This window comes from Notolepis coatsorum (genome assembly GCF_963971535.1).
Source record: "Notolepis coatsorum genome assembly, contig: SCAFFOLD_523, whole genome shotgun sequence".
Taxonomy (NCBI): Eukaryota; Metazoa; Chordata; class Actinopteri; order Aulopiformes; family Paralepididae; genus Notolepis; species Notolepis coatsorum.
This window is the reverse complement of record NW_028169851.1, coordinates 89,499-107,878: the sequence shown is the minus strand read 5'-3', so window position 1 is coordinate 107,878 and position 18,380 is coordinate 89,499. Positions and strand designations below refer to the sequence as shown.

The following is an 18,380-nucleotide window of genomic DNA, read 5'->3' as shown; positions in this document are numbered from 1 at the left end:
TGTCAAGTCCTCGGATATGTAGGCTCCGAGGTACTTGAAGCTGTTGACTCTCTCAACCGGTGCCCCGTCGATGCTGAGGGGGCTGTAGTCCTTGACCCCCGACCTCCTGAAGTCCACAATCATCTCCTTTGTTTTGCTGACGTTCAGGGAGAGGCTGTTTTCCTGGCACCATCCCGCCAGGACCTTGACCTCTTCCAGGTAGGCCCTCTCGTCGTTGGCAGAGATCAGGCCCACCACCACTGTGTCGTCAGCAAATTTGACGATTGTATTGCTACTCCGCTGAGCCACACAGTCGTGTGTGTACAGGGAGTAGAGGAGGGGACTCAGAACACAGCCCTGGGGGGCCCCTATGTTGAGGGTGATGGATGAGGAGGTGCAGTTGCCTGCTCTCACCACCTGGGGTCTGCCAGTCAGGAAGTCCAAGACCCACTGGCAGAGGTCATAGCCCAAGCCCAGGTCCCTGAGCTTGGCTATGAGTATGGAGGGGACTATGGTATTGAATGCCGAGCTGTAGTCGATGAATAGCATTCTCACATAGTTCCCCTGCCTCTTGTCCAGGTGTGATGCTGCTGTGTGCAGCACATGGGATATGGCGTCCTCCGTGGACCTGTTGGGGCGGTATGCAAATTGCAGGGGGTCCATGTTGATGGGGAGGGAGGAGCAGATGTAGCCCTTTACTAGCTTCTCAAAGCACTTCATGGCTATGGAGGTGAGAGCTACAGGGCGGTAGTCGTTGAGGCAAGCAGGCTTGGATTTTTTGGGTACAGGGATAATAGTGGACTTCTTCAGGCAGGTGGGGATGACAGCCTGTTCTAAGGACAGGTTAAATATGTCAGTGAATACTGGGGCCAGTTGGTCGGCACAGACTTTTAGGACGCGGCCGGGGATGCCGTCCGGACCTGCTGCCTTCCTGATATTCACTTTTTTAAAGGTCCGCCTCACCTCATGCTCTGTTACCCTGAACACTGCGCCTCCATCAGCAGCCGACCCCCCCCCCCCCCATTGCCGAGGCTTGTGAGCTGGTGTTGTTATTACCAGCATCAAACCTCGCATAGAAGGTATTGAGGTCGTTTGCTAAGGAGATGTCACTGTTCAGTTTGAGGGAGGCGCCTTTGTAGTCTGTCATCGTTTTGAGCCCCTGCCACATAGCTCTAGAGTCAGCTTGTTCAAACTGGAGTTCAATTTTATCCCTGTAGCGCCGTTTGGCCTCTGACACTGTCCTCCTTACGTTGTGTCGCGCCACCTTGTGGTCATTCATGTTGCCTGCCACTAGGCCGTCATTGTATGCTTTGGTGCGCTCTCTCAGAGCTTCACGGACGGATTTGTCTACCCAGGGTTTTTGATTTGGGTAAACTTTCATTTTGGTAGTGGGGATTGTTTCTTTCACCCTAGTACAGACATAGTCCAGCACTGTCTCCGTGTAGGCATTAATGTTATCTGTGTCGCGGAACACAATCCAGTCTGTGTGGTGAAACACTGACCGGATCGTCTCTTCTGACGTCAGATCCCATTTCTGCACCTCTCGCGAGACTACAGGAGTACTTTTAATTCTCTGTCTGTACTTTGGTGAAAGGAAAATGGATGCGTGATCTGACTTGCCAAAGCCACTATCAGAATGAGCCTTGTAGCCACCTTTAAATTGCGTGTAACAGTGATCTAGGATGTTACCGCCTCTGGTGTTGCAAGTCACATGCTGATAGAAGTCGGGCAATACCTTTCTCAGATTGGCGCTATTGAAATCTCCCAGTACTAAAATGGCGGCGTTAACGTTAGCCACTTGTATTCTATTTACCTCGTTGTGTAGTCTGGAGAGCGCAACCTTGTTGCTGGCTTGCGGTGGAATATACACTCCGACCAGGACGATCGCCGTTAACTCCCTCGGGAGGAAGAAAGGACGACACTTGATGGTTATATATTCCAGTTCTGGGGAGCAGTGGTTGGATAATTCCTTCACGTTCGTTGGATCACTCCAATTTTTGTTAAACATGAAGGCAATACCTCCTCCACGTTGTTTACCGGACTCTGATGATGTCCGATCCTTTCGATGGATAAAGAAGTGATCCGCTGGTTGAATTGCGTGATCTGGAACCTCCGGTGTGAGCCATGTTTCGGTGAAGCAAAGGACATTGCAGTCCCTAACGTCTCTTTGATATTGAATCCTTGCTCGGATGTCATCCAGTTTATTGTCTATTGATTGTACATTGGCTAGCAATATACTGGGAAGTGGTGTACGGTGGCGTCTGGATCTCAGCCTGTTTCGGATCCCAGCCCTCTTTCCTCGTCGTCTTTTCCTGGGCTCTGGGAACAAAGGGTCTGGTCCTAATCTCCGGAGAATTTCTTCAGGCCATTGGTGTGGTTCGGAAAGCTGATCCAGCGAGTAATCCAGTTGGTAAGTTTCCCGTAATCCAATGTCTATGAGTGACTGACGGTCATATACATTAAATGCACCAACAGTTGGTACGCACAAAACTCTAAAAACTATAAATATTAACAAAAGTAAACACAGTCTCGACGGAGCGAACAGAGAGGCAGCCGGTCGGGGCGGCGCCATTTGACATGCAATTGTGTGTATTGAGCTGTACTGTATTGTACCCATTCTGCAATCTGTAATAACGTTTTCAATCAATCAATCAATTGCCATTTTGTCACAGGAAAGATTTGCCTCTAGGATGGAACCCAGGTAGGTCCAGCCACCCAAACAACTGCCTCTTTGAACTGCTGCGGTCAGGCAAGCGATACCGGAGTCTCATGGCAAGCACAGAAAGACTCAGAAGAAGCTTCTATCCCCAGGCCATCAGGATGCTCAACGAACAATAACACGATGTAACAACCATCAAATGCACTCACAGCACACACATCCACACGCACACACTCACTTTAAACAAACCACTCACTGCAGCACCCACTTTACACACTTTAGAACACCTAAACACACTTTATATTTATTGGTAAAGAATTTGCACTACAACCCATAGCTCATTACACCTTACTGTAAATTGTACCTAAATTGTACCTCATCCCATTTCTGCTTTGCACTATATAGTATATTGTATATTAGTATATTGTATGGTAACTCAGTTACTTCTACTCTGCATTGAACATTGTACATATGTACATACTGAACACTTGTGTCTACGTACGTGACTTCTATTTTATACTTGCTATACTTATTTTATTTTATACTTATCTATTTTTGTCTAGCACAGTCTCTGGAGCGTAACAGAAAGAAGCATTTTGTATAAAAGTATTCTGTACTTCTGTATGACAACTAATAAAGAAACTTGAACTTTCCTTGTGACAATAATGTCACCCACTGTAACAGAGAAGCCGCTGTGTGAGAGAGAGTGAGTGAGAGTGAGAAAGACAAGTGTCAATACATGAATTGCATCAGGAGCGTCCAGTAAGAGGACTCTACTTCCAGGTCTGGGTAAACACCTGTTGAGTTGTTGGATGTCGTGTGTGAGAGACCTTTGGGACAGAGGTCTGAGTAAATATTGACTTGGAGGCCAGACTGGTTCCTCTTATGAACAGAACTGGCATTATATCCCATCATAAGAGAGCAGCTATAAAAAGCAGATAAATGTTCACACGGACGAGTCATAAATAATACAGGTCCATTTATATCCCCCATAATCCAACAGGACACAGATCCTTTGTGAGTCATGTTTTATTCTAGACAACTACAGAAGTGTTGTCTCTATATACAACATCACTACTGTGTGGAACAGACTGTTGTAAAATAATGTCTTTAAAAAGTTCAAATGATTTTTATAAAAAAGTATAAAAGGTAAAGGTGTGTAGTTAAAGCTGCTGTAAGTTGTATTTTTTTTTTGTTCAAATTAGTGTTGAGCTCTAGATTCATCAGCCATCACTGATATAGAGTGTTTGGTCAGTAACATGGGTCTCCCAGTCCCTCCGCTCTGCAGTAAACAGCCATCACTGATATAGAGTGTTTGGTCAGTAACATGGGTCTCCCAGTCCCTCCGTACTGCAGTAAACAGCCATCACTGATATAGAGTGTCTGGTCAGTAACATGGGCCTCCCAGTCCCTCCGCTCTGCAGTAAACAGCCATCACTGATATAGAGTGTCTGGTCAGTAACATGGGCCTCCCAGTCCCTCCGCTCTGCAGTAAACAGCCATCACTGATATAGCGTTTGGTCAGTAACATGGGTCTCCCAGTCCCTCCGCTCTGCAGTAAACAGCCATCACTGATATAGAGTGTTTGGTCAGTAACATGGGCCTCCCAGTCCCTCCGCTCTGCAGTAAACAGCCATCACTGATATAGAGTGTTTGGTCAGTAACATGGGCCTCCCAGTCCCTCCGCTCTGCAGTAAACACACAGCCATCACTGATATAGAGTGTTTGGTCAGTAACATGGGTCTCCCAGTCCCTCCGCTCTGCAGTAAACAGCCATCACTGATATAGAGTGTTTGGTCAGTAACATGGGCCTCCCAGTCCCTCCGCTCTGCAGTAAACAGCCATCACTGATATAGAGTGTTTGGTCAGTAACATGGGCCTCCCAGTCCCTCCGCTCTGCAGTAAACAGCCATCACTGATATAGAGTGTTTGGTCAGTAACATGGGTCTCCCAGTAACATGGGTCTCCCAGTAACATGGGTCTCCCAGTCCCTCCGCTCTGCAGTAAACAGCCATCACTGATATAGTGTTTGGTCAGTAACATGGGCCTCCCAGTCCCTCCACTCTGCAGTAAACAGCCATCACTGATATAGAGTGTTTGGTCAGTAACATGGGCCTCCCAGTCCCTCCGCTCTGCAGTAAACAGCCATCACTGATATAGAGTGTTTGGTCAGTAACATGGGCCTCCCAGTCCCTCCGCTCTGCAGTAAACGGCCATCACTGATATAGAGTGGCTGGTCAGTAACATGGGCCTCCCAGTCCCTCCGCTCTGCAATAAACCCAAAATACATTTCCTGGTATCCCTTCCCACTTTATCCAATCAGAAGAGAGAACCCTAGATATTTCGTACTTATTTCAAGAACTCTTGCCAAGCCAAATCTTCGTATTTTACTAGTTTAAAGTCACTCTGTATCAGTGATGGCTGTCAGAATGTAGAGCTATTCCTTTAACATGTAAACCACTTATCTTCACACAGAAAATGCCACTTACAGCTCATTTAATAAAAAGGTAGCTGCTATTTGACACGTTATCTCTGCCTTCATCAGTTCTTCGGTGTGTTTAAGACGGCTGGGAACTTAAGTCGACATCCGGCTGCACTCGTCTGTTATGTCGGGAGACGTTTCTACGACTTATGTTTTTGGATGTCCGATCTTCCGCACGTTCATGAGCTCTTTGGTCAGAAAAACAAAGAAACATGGAGGCCGCGAAGCATCTGGTCTGGTTCTTCTGACCGCAGGTGTCTTCATGACAGTTAAAGGATCAATGGGCAGAATCTGTTGGGTTTTCAAACGTCAGCTCATCACAGTGAGAGAGGTTTGAGCTTGTAATCAAACTCCTGGCGATAAGAACAGTTTGAGACTGACTCACAACACGTGACCCATCCTTCCAGCTCAGCCTCTCATGACATCACTGTCCCCTCCTCAGCTCCCAGGTCAACCAGCTGCCTTGAACGCACCGTTGTGACCATCAAACAGTAACATTCCAGTTACAGACTACAGAGAGACTACAAATCAAACAGGAACATTCCAGTTACAGACTGCAGAGAGACTACAAATCAAACAGGAACATTCCAGTTACAGACTGCAGAGAGACTACAAATCAAACAGGAACATTCCAGTTACAGACTACAGAGAGACTACAAATCAAACGGGAACATTCCAGTTACAGACTGCAGAGAGACTACAAATCAAACAGGAACATTCCAGTTACAGACTGCAGAGAGACTACAAATCAAACAGGAACATTCCAGTTACAGACTACAGAGAGACTACAAATCAAACAGGAACATTCCAATTACAGACTGCAGAGAGACTACAAATCAAACAGGAACATTCCAGTTACAGACTACAGAGAGACTACAAATCAAACAGGAACATTCCAGTTACAGACTGCAGAGAGACTACAAATCAAACAGGAACATTCCAGTTACAGACTGCAGAGAGACTACAAATCAAACAGGAACATTCCAGTTACAGACTGCAGAGAGACTACAAATCAAACAGGAACATTCCAGTTACAGACTACAGAGAGACTACAAATCAAACAGGAACATTCCAATTACAGACTGCAGAGAGACTACAAATCAAACAGGAACATTCCAGTTACAGACTACAGAGAGACTACAAATCAAACAGGAACATTCCAGTTACAGACTGCAGAGAGACTACAAATCAAACAGGAACATTCCAGTTACAGACTACAGAGATACTACAAATCAAACAGGAACATTCCAGTTACAGACTACAGAGAGACTACAAATCCCATTTTCCTGACTAGCAGTTAAAGAATGTCTGTAAATGATTTAGGTTGAGACAGTCCACTGGTTGTTTAACTTCATCCTAACTCAACCTCCTCATTATAGACCTTGAGAATAAATACACCCCAAACTAAAAAATCAAATCAAATTTCCTGACTACAGGATTAGTGCACGATGAACTGCAGTTCCCAGAAACCCACAGGAACAGGAATTCTTCAGATGTGATCACTCTGAAAGACAGACAAAAAGGTCCAATATTAAACTGTGTTTTTTTTTTATTTGTAATTTAAAGGTAGAATCTGTAATGCAGTTAAAACAAGAGGAAGGAAGATAGAGGTACAATAGATATAGGTAGATATACAGTAGGTACAATAGTTAGAGGTAGGAAGAAGTAGATATAGGTAGATAGAGGTGTAAATCAGTAGATATAGGTAGAATGAGGTAGAATGAAGTAGATAGTAGTAGAAAGAGGCTCTCTTGGGGATTCTGTTAGTTTGCCTGATCGGCAAAAAAAGATAACATTTTAATCTAAAGCACATTAATGGGTGATTCTCTCTCTCTCTCTCTCTCTCTCTCTCTCTCTCTCTCTCTCTCTCTCTCTCTCTCTCTCTGATCATGATAATATAGTGATGTACCTGAGCTCTCTCCTCCACAGCAGCAGCCTCCACATACAGCTCCCAGCAGGCCGTTCACCACCTGGAAAGCACACAGCGCCCCCTGGATGAGACCCATGGCCAGTACCACAGAGAACAGAGACAGGTGCCAGGAGACCACTCCTTCTGGCTCGATACAAGCTGACCACAAGGAGTGGTTGGAGAGGTAGTCACTGGGTGGAGAGAGAGGGAGAGAGAAGGATTAGTTATATGTTATAGATGGTTATTGATTATTGATAGGCTGAAAGAACGGTTGGAAATCAAAGTATTATTAGTACTAAGTAACTACTACTGCTGCTACTACTTCTAACTAACTACTATTACTACTGCTACTTCTAACTAACTACTGCCGCTGCTACTACAAGTACTAATACTACTACTAACAACTAACTACTCCTGCTACTGCCGCTGCTAATATGACTACTACTACTACTAACAAATAACTACTGCTACTACTACTAACTACTGCTACTTCTAACTAACTACTGCTGCTGCTACTACTACCACCACCACCATCACCACCACTACTACTACTACTACTACTGTTGTTGCTGATACTACTACTAATAACTAACTGCTGCTGCTGCTGCTGCTGCTGCTGCTACTACTACTAACAACTACTGCTACTAATACTACCACCACTACAACTACTACTAATACTATCACCACCACTACTACTACTACTACTGCTGGTACTACTACTACTACTGCTACTACTGCTACTACTGCTACTACTTCTAACTAACTATCACTGCTGCTGCTACTAGGGTTAACAATTAACAATTAACAATTTGTTAATACATATAATATTGCAGCGAGCATTGTCTGCATCTAGCTTTGTAAAGTGTAACCACACCATTGCACCGACTGCTTTGTTGTTGATGAATCAAGTCAAATCCTAGGTAAGTGTGTATTGTGCGCGTGAACGTTGACGTGAACATGCGGCACACTTCATAGTTTTCGTTTTGCGGTAGCTATACGTGCCCGCTGTGTGCCCGCTGTGTGTGTGTGTCTCACCCATCAGAGAAGGGGTATGTCCATTCCATGTTGTTGGCTGACTTCTCTACCAGGCAAATGGGACCATGGTTAATCGCTACAGCTGAGACCACGACAGAATAACCTGCTCCTGCTACGCCTATACCTGCAAACAGGATAGAACTCAACATCTAGAGAGAGAGAGAGAGAGAGAGAGAGAGAGAGAGAGAGAGAGAGAGATAGAGAGAGAGAGAGAATATTATACTGTTTATGGTATTATAAATTATTATTATTATAGTATAGCAAAATAATGTTTTATGGTCTAAATGATGGGAGGGTGGGGGAGGGAGTGCGATAGCTGCCTTGCTAAAGAGCAGGCTCTGTGGAAGTGACGCTCAGTGAGACCCTAGCCAACATAGAGGTCAGAGAGAGGTCACACAGCCAGCACTGACCTACTCTGATCTTGTGTGTGTGAATATGAATGTGTGACGTAATGACAACCAGAAAACAATAATGTTCCAGAACGCACACACACACACACACACAAAATGTGTACACATTCCTGAGGTATTGATCTTTGTGCGTGTGTGTGCGTGTGTGTTTAATACAATACCAGCTCTGTGTGAGGGAGTCATGTGTTGTGAATCACCACCCAATGGAATTTCCTGTGTCACAGTGATCTAAATCTACCTCATATCAATGTGTGTGTGTGTGTGCACGTGTGTTTGTAAGTGTGTGTGAGGTTGGTTTGTGCATTGTATTGTATTTCCAGTAACAATCGTGGGCAATTTATTCAATGTTCCACCTTCCTGCGTCATAATCAACCATCAGAAGTCTTCCAAGTGACTTACTGTCTATTGTCTGATGCACATATAGGACTACATGTATGGAGAGTAATACCTATAGTCTATAGTACATTTCTCACAGCTAATCCCTAATCAAACATATAAAAGTTTCTTTTTTCATTTTCAGAGGATATTTCAATAGTATTACTTGTATTTCAATAAAGTATTGCTTGCATATAAGTGCCAGTGATATTAGTCCAGACATCATCCCAATCAAACCAAGGGTCCAGTTCTGGAATGTCTTCTCACCAAACTAATGGGAGGTTCTTGTATGTGGACTTGAGTAAGAGTGTATAGAAATCTGAAACAAAGCCCCTTGAGGTTGTTCTGTCTCTGATGAGTCTGAAAAAGAAAAGGGTGTGGATGTAGCGGCTGAGCCCACAGAACCCCATGTTTCCTGAGAGCCGCCCTTAGCTGTAAGTAAAGGTAAAAGGATGTGCCGGGAAGGTCATACAAATCTCTTAGGTCTTGAAACGCGCAAAGGCCGGTTTTATCATAACCATCCCCCAGAGTCCCCCTTTCCTTTCCCACTGAGGATCGTTAATGGGTTTATGCCCAACAATTAATTGTTGGTTATGAAATATTGGAGAGTCGAGGTGCCATGGGAACTTGATAGTACAAGACCTCAGTGCGTTACGCCATGTTTGAATCACATGGGAGATGATAGGACCAAATTGTAATTGACATTTTCTAATCGGGGTGTTGGAGTATATTATATCTTGTAATCTTTGTTTGTGGATAGACTGCTGCTTCCTCTAAGGCACGCCATGACACAGCAATTTCGGGATCAAACCAGTTAATCAGAGGTCTTAGTGAGAAGGACCAGAAATATAATTTTAAATCAGGGATTGCTAAACCCCCGTCCTGTTTCCTATGTTGAGTGGTGGTTCTTTTGATTCGTGGTCGTTTGTTGTTCCAAATTAACTTAGATATTGTAGCTTGTATCTTGCGCCAATAGTCGATTAGGGGGGGGTAAGGGGAGCATTGAGCTAACAAAGTTTATTCTATGTTCATTTATTGAGATCCTGAAGTATTTTGTTGTACGTGCCTGTATAATTGTGTCTAACAGTCTGACTCAGGGTGGGGAAAATCTCAATGCTAAGGTATTTAACATGTTAAAATATGGGGATGTCTGCCGGTAGGTCCACAGCTCTGGCCAATTCATTAAGGGGTAGACAATCAGATTTGGGCCAATTGATTTTGAAGGCTGATAGTTCACCAAATTTGTCAATTATCCTAAGTAAGTTTGTGGCCGATTGGGAGGGGTCCTGCATAAAAGACAGCAAGTCGTCCACACAAAGAGCAATTTTGTGTGGGGTATCTTTGATTGTTATAGGGACAATTTCTTCTGTTTGTCTTATAAATTGAGCTAATGGTTCCAGGGAAAGCACGAAAAGTCCGGGACTCAAAGGACAACCCTGCCTAGAAGACCTAGCTACTGGGAAGAGAGGGGAGCAGATGTTGTCATTATCATTGCTGATGGGGTAGCGTAAAGTTTCAAGTTTCAAGTTCAAGTTTCTTTAATAGTTGTCATACAGAAGTACAGAATACTTTCATACAAAATGCTTCTTACTGTTACGCTCCAGAGACTGTGCTAGACAAGATAGTATCAAATAACATAGTATAGCATGTAATTTAGAAGTAGAAAATGAGGTCACAGTGTTCAGTATAGACATATGTACAATGTTCGATGCAGAATAGACGTAACTGAGTTACCATATAATATACAATACTATGCAGTGTACTAATGTACAGTACTATATAGTGCAAAGCAGAAATGGGATGAGGTACAATTTAGGTACAATTTACAGTAAGGTGTACGAGTTGTAGTGCAATCCTTCATCAATAAATATAAAGTGTGGGGAGTGGGTGCTACAGTGTGTTTGTTTAAAGTGGGTGTGTGCTATAAAGTGTGTGGAGTGGGTGCTACAGTGTGTTTGTTTAAAGTGAGTGTGTGCGTGTGGATGTGTGTGCTATGTGCGTTTGATGGTTGTTGTTGTGTAGTGTTCATTGTTCGTTTAGCAGCCTGATGGCCTGGGGATAGAAGCTTCTTCTGAGTCTTTCTGTGCTCGCCTTGAGACTCCGGTATCGCTTGCCTGACCGCAGCAGTTCAAAGAGGCAGTTGTTCGGGTGACTGGAGTCTTTAATGATTCTCTTAGCCTTGCCCCTGCAACGCTTGTTGTAAATGTTCTGGAGGGTGGGGAGCCCCCCTCCAATTGTGCGTTCGGCTGAACGTGTCACTCTTTGTAGTCTGCTTCGGTCTTGTGCAGTGCTATTCCCAAACCAGGAGGTGATGTTGCCAGTCAGGATGCTCTCTATTGTACATGAGTAGAAGTTCTTAAGGATCTTCTGACTGACTTGGAACTTCCTTAGGCGCCTGAGGAAGTAGAGGCGTTGTCGTGCCTTCTTCACAACACTGTCAATGTGTGTGGTCCATGTCAAGTCCTCGGATATGTAGGCTCCGAGGTACTTAAAGCTGTTGACTCTCTCAACCGGTGCCCCGTCGATGCTGAGGGGGCTGTAGTCCTTGACCCCCGACCTCCTGAAGTCCACAATCATCTCCTTTGTTTTGCTGACGTTCAGGGAGAGGCTGTTTTCCTGGCACCATCCCGCCAGGACCTTGACCTCTTCCAGGTAGGCCCTCTCGTCGTTGGCGGAGTTCAGGCCCACCACCACTGTGTCGTCAGCAAATTTGATGATTGTATTGCTACTCCGCTGAGCCACACAGTCGTGTGTGTACAGGGAGTAGAGGAGGGGACTCAGAACACAGCCCTGGGGGGCCCCTATGTTGAGGGTGATGGATGAGGAGGTGCAGTTGCCTGCTCTCACCACCTGGGGTCTGCCCGTCCGATTAAAGCACTTTAATCATATGAATACATTTCTTTCCCAGTCCCATAGCCTCCAGTACCGTCCATAGATATGACCATTCCAGTCTATCAAAGGCCTTCATGGCATCCAAAGATAGGATTGTGGCTGGAGTTATATTGTCTTTACTAGTGTCGATTACATGTAACAATCTTCTAAGGTTATCCTAATAACCTAAGCGTCCCCGAATAAAGCCGGTTTGATCACAGTGTAATACTAGCACTGTCGTATATTTTTGTAGACGACGGGCCAGGACTTTGGCAAATATTTTGAGGTCGGCACAAGGAGACTTAGGGGTCTGTAGCTACCACAGTCATTTGGGTCCTTGTCCTTCTTAAGGAGTAGAGAAATAAGAGCCATATTTACATCCCTCAGAATCCCCCTTGTTCAGTGGAGTGTTCAATCATCTCATGCAATAGTGGGCCCAGTGGTTCCCAGAACGCTAGGTATCGTTCAGGTGTAATTCCATCCCAGCCGGGTGCTCCCTCTGCATCTCAGTAATTGCGTCTTTGAGTTCTAAAAGAGTGATCGGTTTCCCCAATTCCCCAGCCTCCTCCTCAGATATCCTCGGTAGTTAGGGTCAGCTGGTAAACGCCTCAAATTTCAATTGATCAAAAGTGACTTCTGAACTATATAGATGGGAATAAAATGATCTAAAGGTGTCATTAAAGTTTTTTGAGTCTGTCGTTAACTCCCCCTGTTGGCTTCTGATTGAAGGAATATCTGAAAATTGATCGCTAGCACGGATTCTCATCGCAAGTAAGTGACTGGGTCTAGCCCCATGGAAGTAGTCATTCTGTCTTGTTCTGTGCATAAAAAAATCGGCACGGTGTCTAAGAATAGACTGTGTATTCCGCTGTGTATTCGTTTGTTCATTGTAGTTAGATTGTAACGCAGTGTATAGGTCAGCGTACCAGGTTTCAAATTGTTCAAGCTTAGATAACCGTGCTTTACGTAAGTTGGAATAGAAAAGGGTGGTGTGGCTTCTGATAAAACCCTTCACTGAGTTCCACAATATCTAGGGTCCTTTACTGTGTTAACATTAAATCTCACAAATTCTGTGAGTTTTTCTCTGAATTCAGGCCAGTAAAGTGCCAGTAAAGTGCCAGTAAAGAGCCAGTAAAGTGCCAGTAAAGTGCCAGTAAAGGGCTAGTAAAGGGCCAGTAAAGTGTCATTAAATAGCCAGCTATGGGCCAGTAAATAGCCAGTAAAGGGCTAGTCCGCTAATCTTTCTGCTGAAACATCAATGTTGTCTCACCGCAAATCTCCGCCCACAGCTTTCGTTGCCACAGCAACCGCAGCAGTCATTGTTCTTCAGACCCAGGAACACCAGGGCAGGGAAGATCATCTGACACACACACACACACACACACACACACACACACACACACACACACACACACACACACACACACACACACACACAGGTCAGTAGTGTAGATGAGAAAGTTGGTCTTCTCTCATTAACACTCTCACCAGTCTCACAGAGCATTATAAAATATTATAAAACATTATAAAACATATTACAACATTATCAAATAGTATACAACATTATAAAACATTATACAACATAATAAAACATTACACAACATTATAAAAGATCATACAACCAAAACCATTCTCTTAAATTATGTAAATGTTGGAAGAATCTCTAACTTTAGAGTGAGTTGGAGGTCATTCAGAGTGTTCAATAGAAATAGAAAAGGCTGATCATCCAGGTTCAGATCTCATGCTGCAGGGACCGTAAGAACCAGCCCCTAAGAACCAGCCCCTGAGAACCAGCCCCTGAGAACCAGCCCCTGAGAACCAGCCCCTGAGAACCAGCTCCTGAGAACCAGCCCCTAAGAACCAGCCCCTGAGAACCAGCCCCTGAGAACCAGCCCCTGAGAACCAGCCCCTGATAACCAGCCCCTGAGAACCAGCCCCTGAGAACCGACGAATAAACTGAATCAACTGAAAAAATTGCAAATGGTACAAAACAAAGCAGCACATATAGCGCTTCGCTGTGAGTACAGAACTAATGTTGCAGCGATGCACAGTTGTTTAACTTGGTTACTTGTCAAACATAAGTTACTCTGCTCACTCCTTGTATTCACTAGGAATATTCTTGTTACAAAGATCCCCTCAATTGTATATAACAATTTATCTATAACGCTCTGGGGTCTCTGGGGTGTCACGAAGAGCGCTATATAAATCCAATCCATTATTATTATTATAAGTCTTGACAGACACAACCATTCCACCAGACATGCTTCTGCACGAGGTTTTACACTTCCAAAAGTGAGGTCGAATGCAATGAAGCGAACTGTCATGTTCAGAGGTATGCAGGAATGGAACTCTCTTCCCATACATGTTAAGCAGGAGAATAGTAAATGTTGTTTAAAAATCTTGGTAAAACAACATTTTCAACCAAAGAAATTTACATTCCCTAATAGATAGTGTGTACGTAAATTAAATTGTATGTGTCTGATAAAGAGATAGGGATATACGTAGATGAAAAGGTATGTGTCTGATATGGATATGTAACGCATGGGAGGCTCAGACTACCCCCGCTACTTCCTGTCTCTGCTGTGCAGGCGTCCCCCAACCGACCTGTAGGAGTCGCTGTCCACAACGTCCAAATCCCCACCCATCGACTTCCACCCTCTAACTCTGCCAATTGAGTTAGTATGACGGCCGGCCCAAGCCGGAGGCAATGCTGACACCCGGAGTCGAGACCGGAGTCTCTTGCATTGGTGACGAGCGCAATCTCCGCTGCGCCACCCAGCCGCCAGATGATGACACTACATTTGAAATTCTGAATCTAATCTAAAAGTTTTTTTTTTCTCCAGGTATACTGCTGGAAGACAGAGACTCTGCATGAGCAGAACTTCTGGTACTGACCCAAGGCAGGCATCACTCTCAGCTCCTCGCTGTCTAGAACAGGTATCAGGTATTGTACTAGTTAGTGCTCAAAGACTCTGTAACATCAACCCATCCATCTACACTCATTGCACACACATCCACATGCACACAGTCACTTTAAACAAACACTCACCTTAACACTCACTTTAGACACTTTAAACACTTTAACACTACACCATATTTGATCTATTTATTAAAAGAGATGTGCACTACATCCATACCTCATGCTTGCATTTAGCAATTTGCATTTTCTTTAAAGTTTGCATTTCTACTTCATTGTACTTTAGTTTGTATATTGTATATTTGTATAGTCTTTATTCCTCTTTTACTTTTTAATTTACTGTATGAAGCACATTCTCAGGGGCAAGCATTTCACTGTAATGTACTTTATACGTGATAAAATAAAAACAAACTTGAAACAAGTCAAGTCAGGAGTTACTCACCAGCAGCCCAGAGCCCAGGATGCCTCCGAAGCACCAGACCTCCTGAGCGATGTGGTCGCTGTTTATCACGGCTCCTCCGGGGAAGAACAGCAGGATGTTACAGAGGACACAGACCACGGTCAGAGGGAGCAGCGAGAAGCCCAGACACCTGGCGAAGCCTCCAGAACACATCCTGACACTGCTGGACTTACTGCTGCCGTTACTGCTACTAGTACTGCTAACGTTACTGCTACTAGTACTGCTGCCGTTACTGCTACTAGTACTGCTGCCGTTACTGCTACTAGTACTGCTGCCGTTACTGCTACTAGTACTGCTCCTACTGCTACTAGTACTGCTACTAGTACTGCTACTAGTACTGCTCCTACTGGTGTCGGTATTGGTCCAAAGGGAGCCAAAACTCTGAACGTAACCTCGTTCTAATTCTGGGTTTTTACAAAATGACCAATTGCGGTTCCAAAAAAGGAAGGAATGGACGTTTCCTACAGAACTGACTCTGTTCTAAAACGGAACTCTCGGAGTTCTGCAGCAGAAGTGAGCTGACCCTAAAGCAGTTCGTAATGTAATTTCTCTCTCTCTCTCTCTCTCTAATCTGAATGAGGTTTTATAGACCCCTTGTCTCGTGTGATGTCACTTTTACTGCAGATAGCACATAGACATCTGCACACACACACACACACACACACACACACACACACACACACACACACACACACACACACACACACACACACACACACACACACACACACACACACACGGAAACATACCATACCAACACACACACACAAGCATACGTGCACGCATGTACACACTCAGCCGGTTAATGTTTGATAGGGTGCTATGCATGGGCCACAGCTGTAGACAGAGTGTCTACTGGAAACAGACATATGGTCGATACAGCCTCTTCTGTTCCCAGGCGTGGAGCGCTACAGGTGGGCCAGTAAAACTGCTAGACAACACCTCCATGTTTAACCCCAAACCATCTAACAGTCTCCATGACAACACTTTGATGTTGATCACTAAACCATCTAACAGTCTCCATGACAACACTTTGATGTTGATCACCAAACCATCTAACAGTCTCCATGACAACACTTTGATGTTGATCACTAAACCATCTAACAGTCTCCATGACAACACTTTGATGTTGATCACTAAACCATCTAACAGTCTCCATGACAACACTTTGATGTTGATCACTAAACCATCTAACAGTCTCCATGACAACACTTTGATGTTGATCACCAAACCATCTAACAGTCTCCATGACAACACTTTGATGTTGATCACTAAACCATCTAACAGTCTCCATAGCAACACCTCCATGTTTAACCCCAAACCATCTAACAGTCTCCATAGCAACACTTTAATGTTGATCACCAAACCATCTAACAGTCTCCATAGCAACACTTTGGTGTTGATCACCAAACCATCTAACAGTCTCCATAGCAACACTTTGATGTTGATCACCAAACCATCTAACAGTCTCCATAGCAACACTTTGATGTTGATCACCAAACCACTTAACAGTCTCCATAGCAACACTTTGATGTTGATCACTAAACCATCTAACAGTCTCCATAGCAACGCTCCGGAACATGATGCTGGATCACCTTGTGAACTTGCACACAATGTTAAAATGTCAAAAACAACATTGAACATGAAGAGCTAGAGGACCAGAGTCCTCAGGGGTGGGCGGGTCTCAACAGAGTCTGTTACCTGGTCGTCCAGATCTCAGGGGTGGGAGGGTCTCAACAGATACCTGATGTTATTGATTATTTTTAATCTTTTAATCAGGAGGTAGAGCGGTTGTCTCGTAATAGGATGGTTCCAGGTTACATTCCGGCTCTGATTCCTCCCGGGCAGCGTGTCGAAGTGTCCTTGAGCGAGACACTTAGCGTCTAACTGCTCCGGGTGAACAGGTTGGCACCTTGCATGGTTGCCTCTTCTGTCGATGTGTGAATGTGTGAGTGAATGTGAGTAAAGCGCTTTGGATAAAAGCTGTTATATATAAATGCACCATTTTACATTTCTGTGTGTGTGATGGAGAGCAGGGCTGGTGTTTATCAGGAAGGATTCTCTGAAACAACAGGGTTTCTCTCTTTCATTACAGCTCTGTCAAATTATGTAGATGAAACAATGGCAATGCCTTGTCTTATAGGGACTGCTTCCTTATCCTCTCATTGAGCTGTGATTAACACAACACAAGGATTCAATGTCCAATCACTGGTGGCCACATTCAAACTCATTCACTCTCAATAACTGTCAAACTAAATGAATGTGTGCCTAACTGATTAGTTTTGGACGTGTGTGAGATTATGTGCAAAATAAATCAGCTGCATAGTTTTTTTGGTGAAGTGCCCCTTTATGACTGTGAGGTTAGCTGTCACCGTCAGATTCATCTCTTTATTTAAATGTAATTTATTAATGTGTTTATGAACTTTATGTAGTTAATTTGTTGTTGTATAATGCAGGATGATTTTGAGTTCACAGCCTAAAATGTCAAGATATGTAAAATAGGCTACTAAACACAAGAAAATGGAAATATTGTTATAAACACAACCTATTTAACAATGGGTTCTTTCAACATATTTCAACAAAACAGATGTTTACGAGGGTATATGGAAACCATTTAATGAATACTTAAAAAGGGAAGATAGGAGGGCTTCTACAGGAGGACAACTCAGGACAGGATGCTTGAGGGACCAGGCGGTAGGCAGTTGACCCGGGGGAGAGAGGAGGCATGTTATGTTGTAAGGATGTCATTTAAAAAAATTTATGATGTATTTTTTTTTTTACCTATGTATGCTATATTTTATTAAAGGTACCATTGAATGTATACGTATTATTTTTATATGATTACACTAAATGTTAAGGGGGTGGGGGGAGAGGGTGTTTGTATGTTTGTGGAGAAAGGAACTTAACATAACTGATGGCAATGTGAATTTGACTTGTGTATTGTAAAATCCAATACAAATATTGTTAAAACAAAACAACAATGGGTTATTTCATGGCGACGGATTTAGTTCTCACAATAAAAATACAAAATAAAAAGTAGCCTATTAATAAAATAAAAACTTCTCATCTGTGTTATCTCTACAGCATCATCTTCTCTGGGCTTGTCAGCCTCAACTCAGCCATAATAATCTACACCAGAATAACCGATCGCTAAAGTAGGCTTGTCCAGTGAGCAGCTCTGCTCGTCTGTCTCACTCTGATGTAAACAATATCAACCTTTGCCCAGAGAGAAAAGCTAAACGTGCCCGTCCAAGGAGTCATACTTTGCCCTGTCCCGAATGTA

General features: G+C 43.9%; 1 protein-coding gene across 1 annotated transcript; it reads right to left on the bottom strand.

Moving 5' to 3' along the window:
- Nucleotides 1–6,506: 6,506 nt before the first annotated feature.
- Nucleotides 6,507–15,250, bottom strand: tm4sf4 (transmembrane 4 L six family member 4; the record flags this gene model as incomplete). Its single annotated transcript, XM_084339509.1, has 5 exons — nt 6,507–6,624; nt 7,030–7,220; nt 8,065–8,213; nt 12,991–13,080; nt 15,080–15,250. The coding sequence occupies 5 exons, from the start codon at nt 15,248–15,250 to the stop codon at nt 6,620–6,622; spliced, it is 606 nt and encodes a 201-aa protein (XP_084195635.1). The 3' UTR covers nt 6,507–6,619.
- Nucleotides 15,251–18,380: the final 3,130 nt, after the last annotated feature.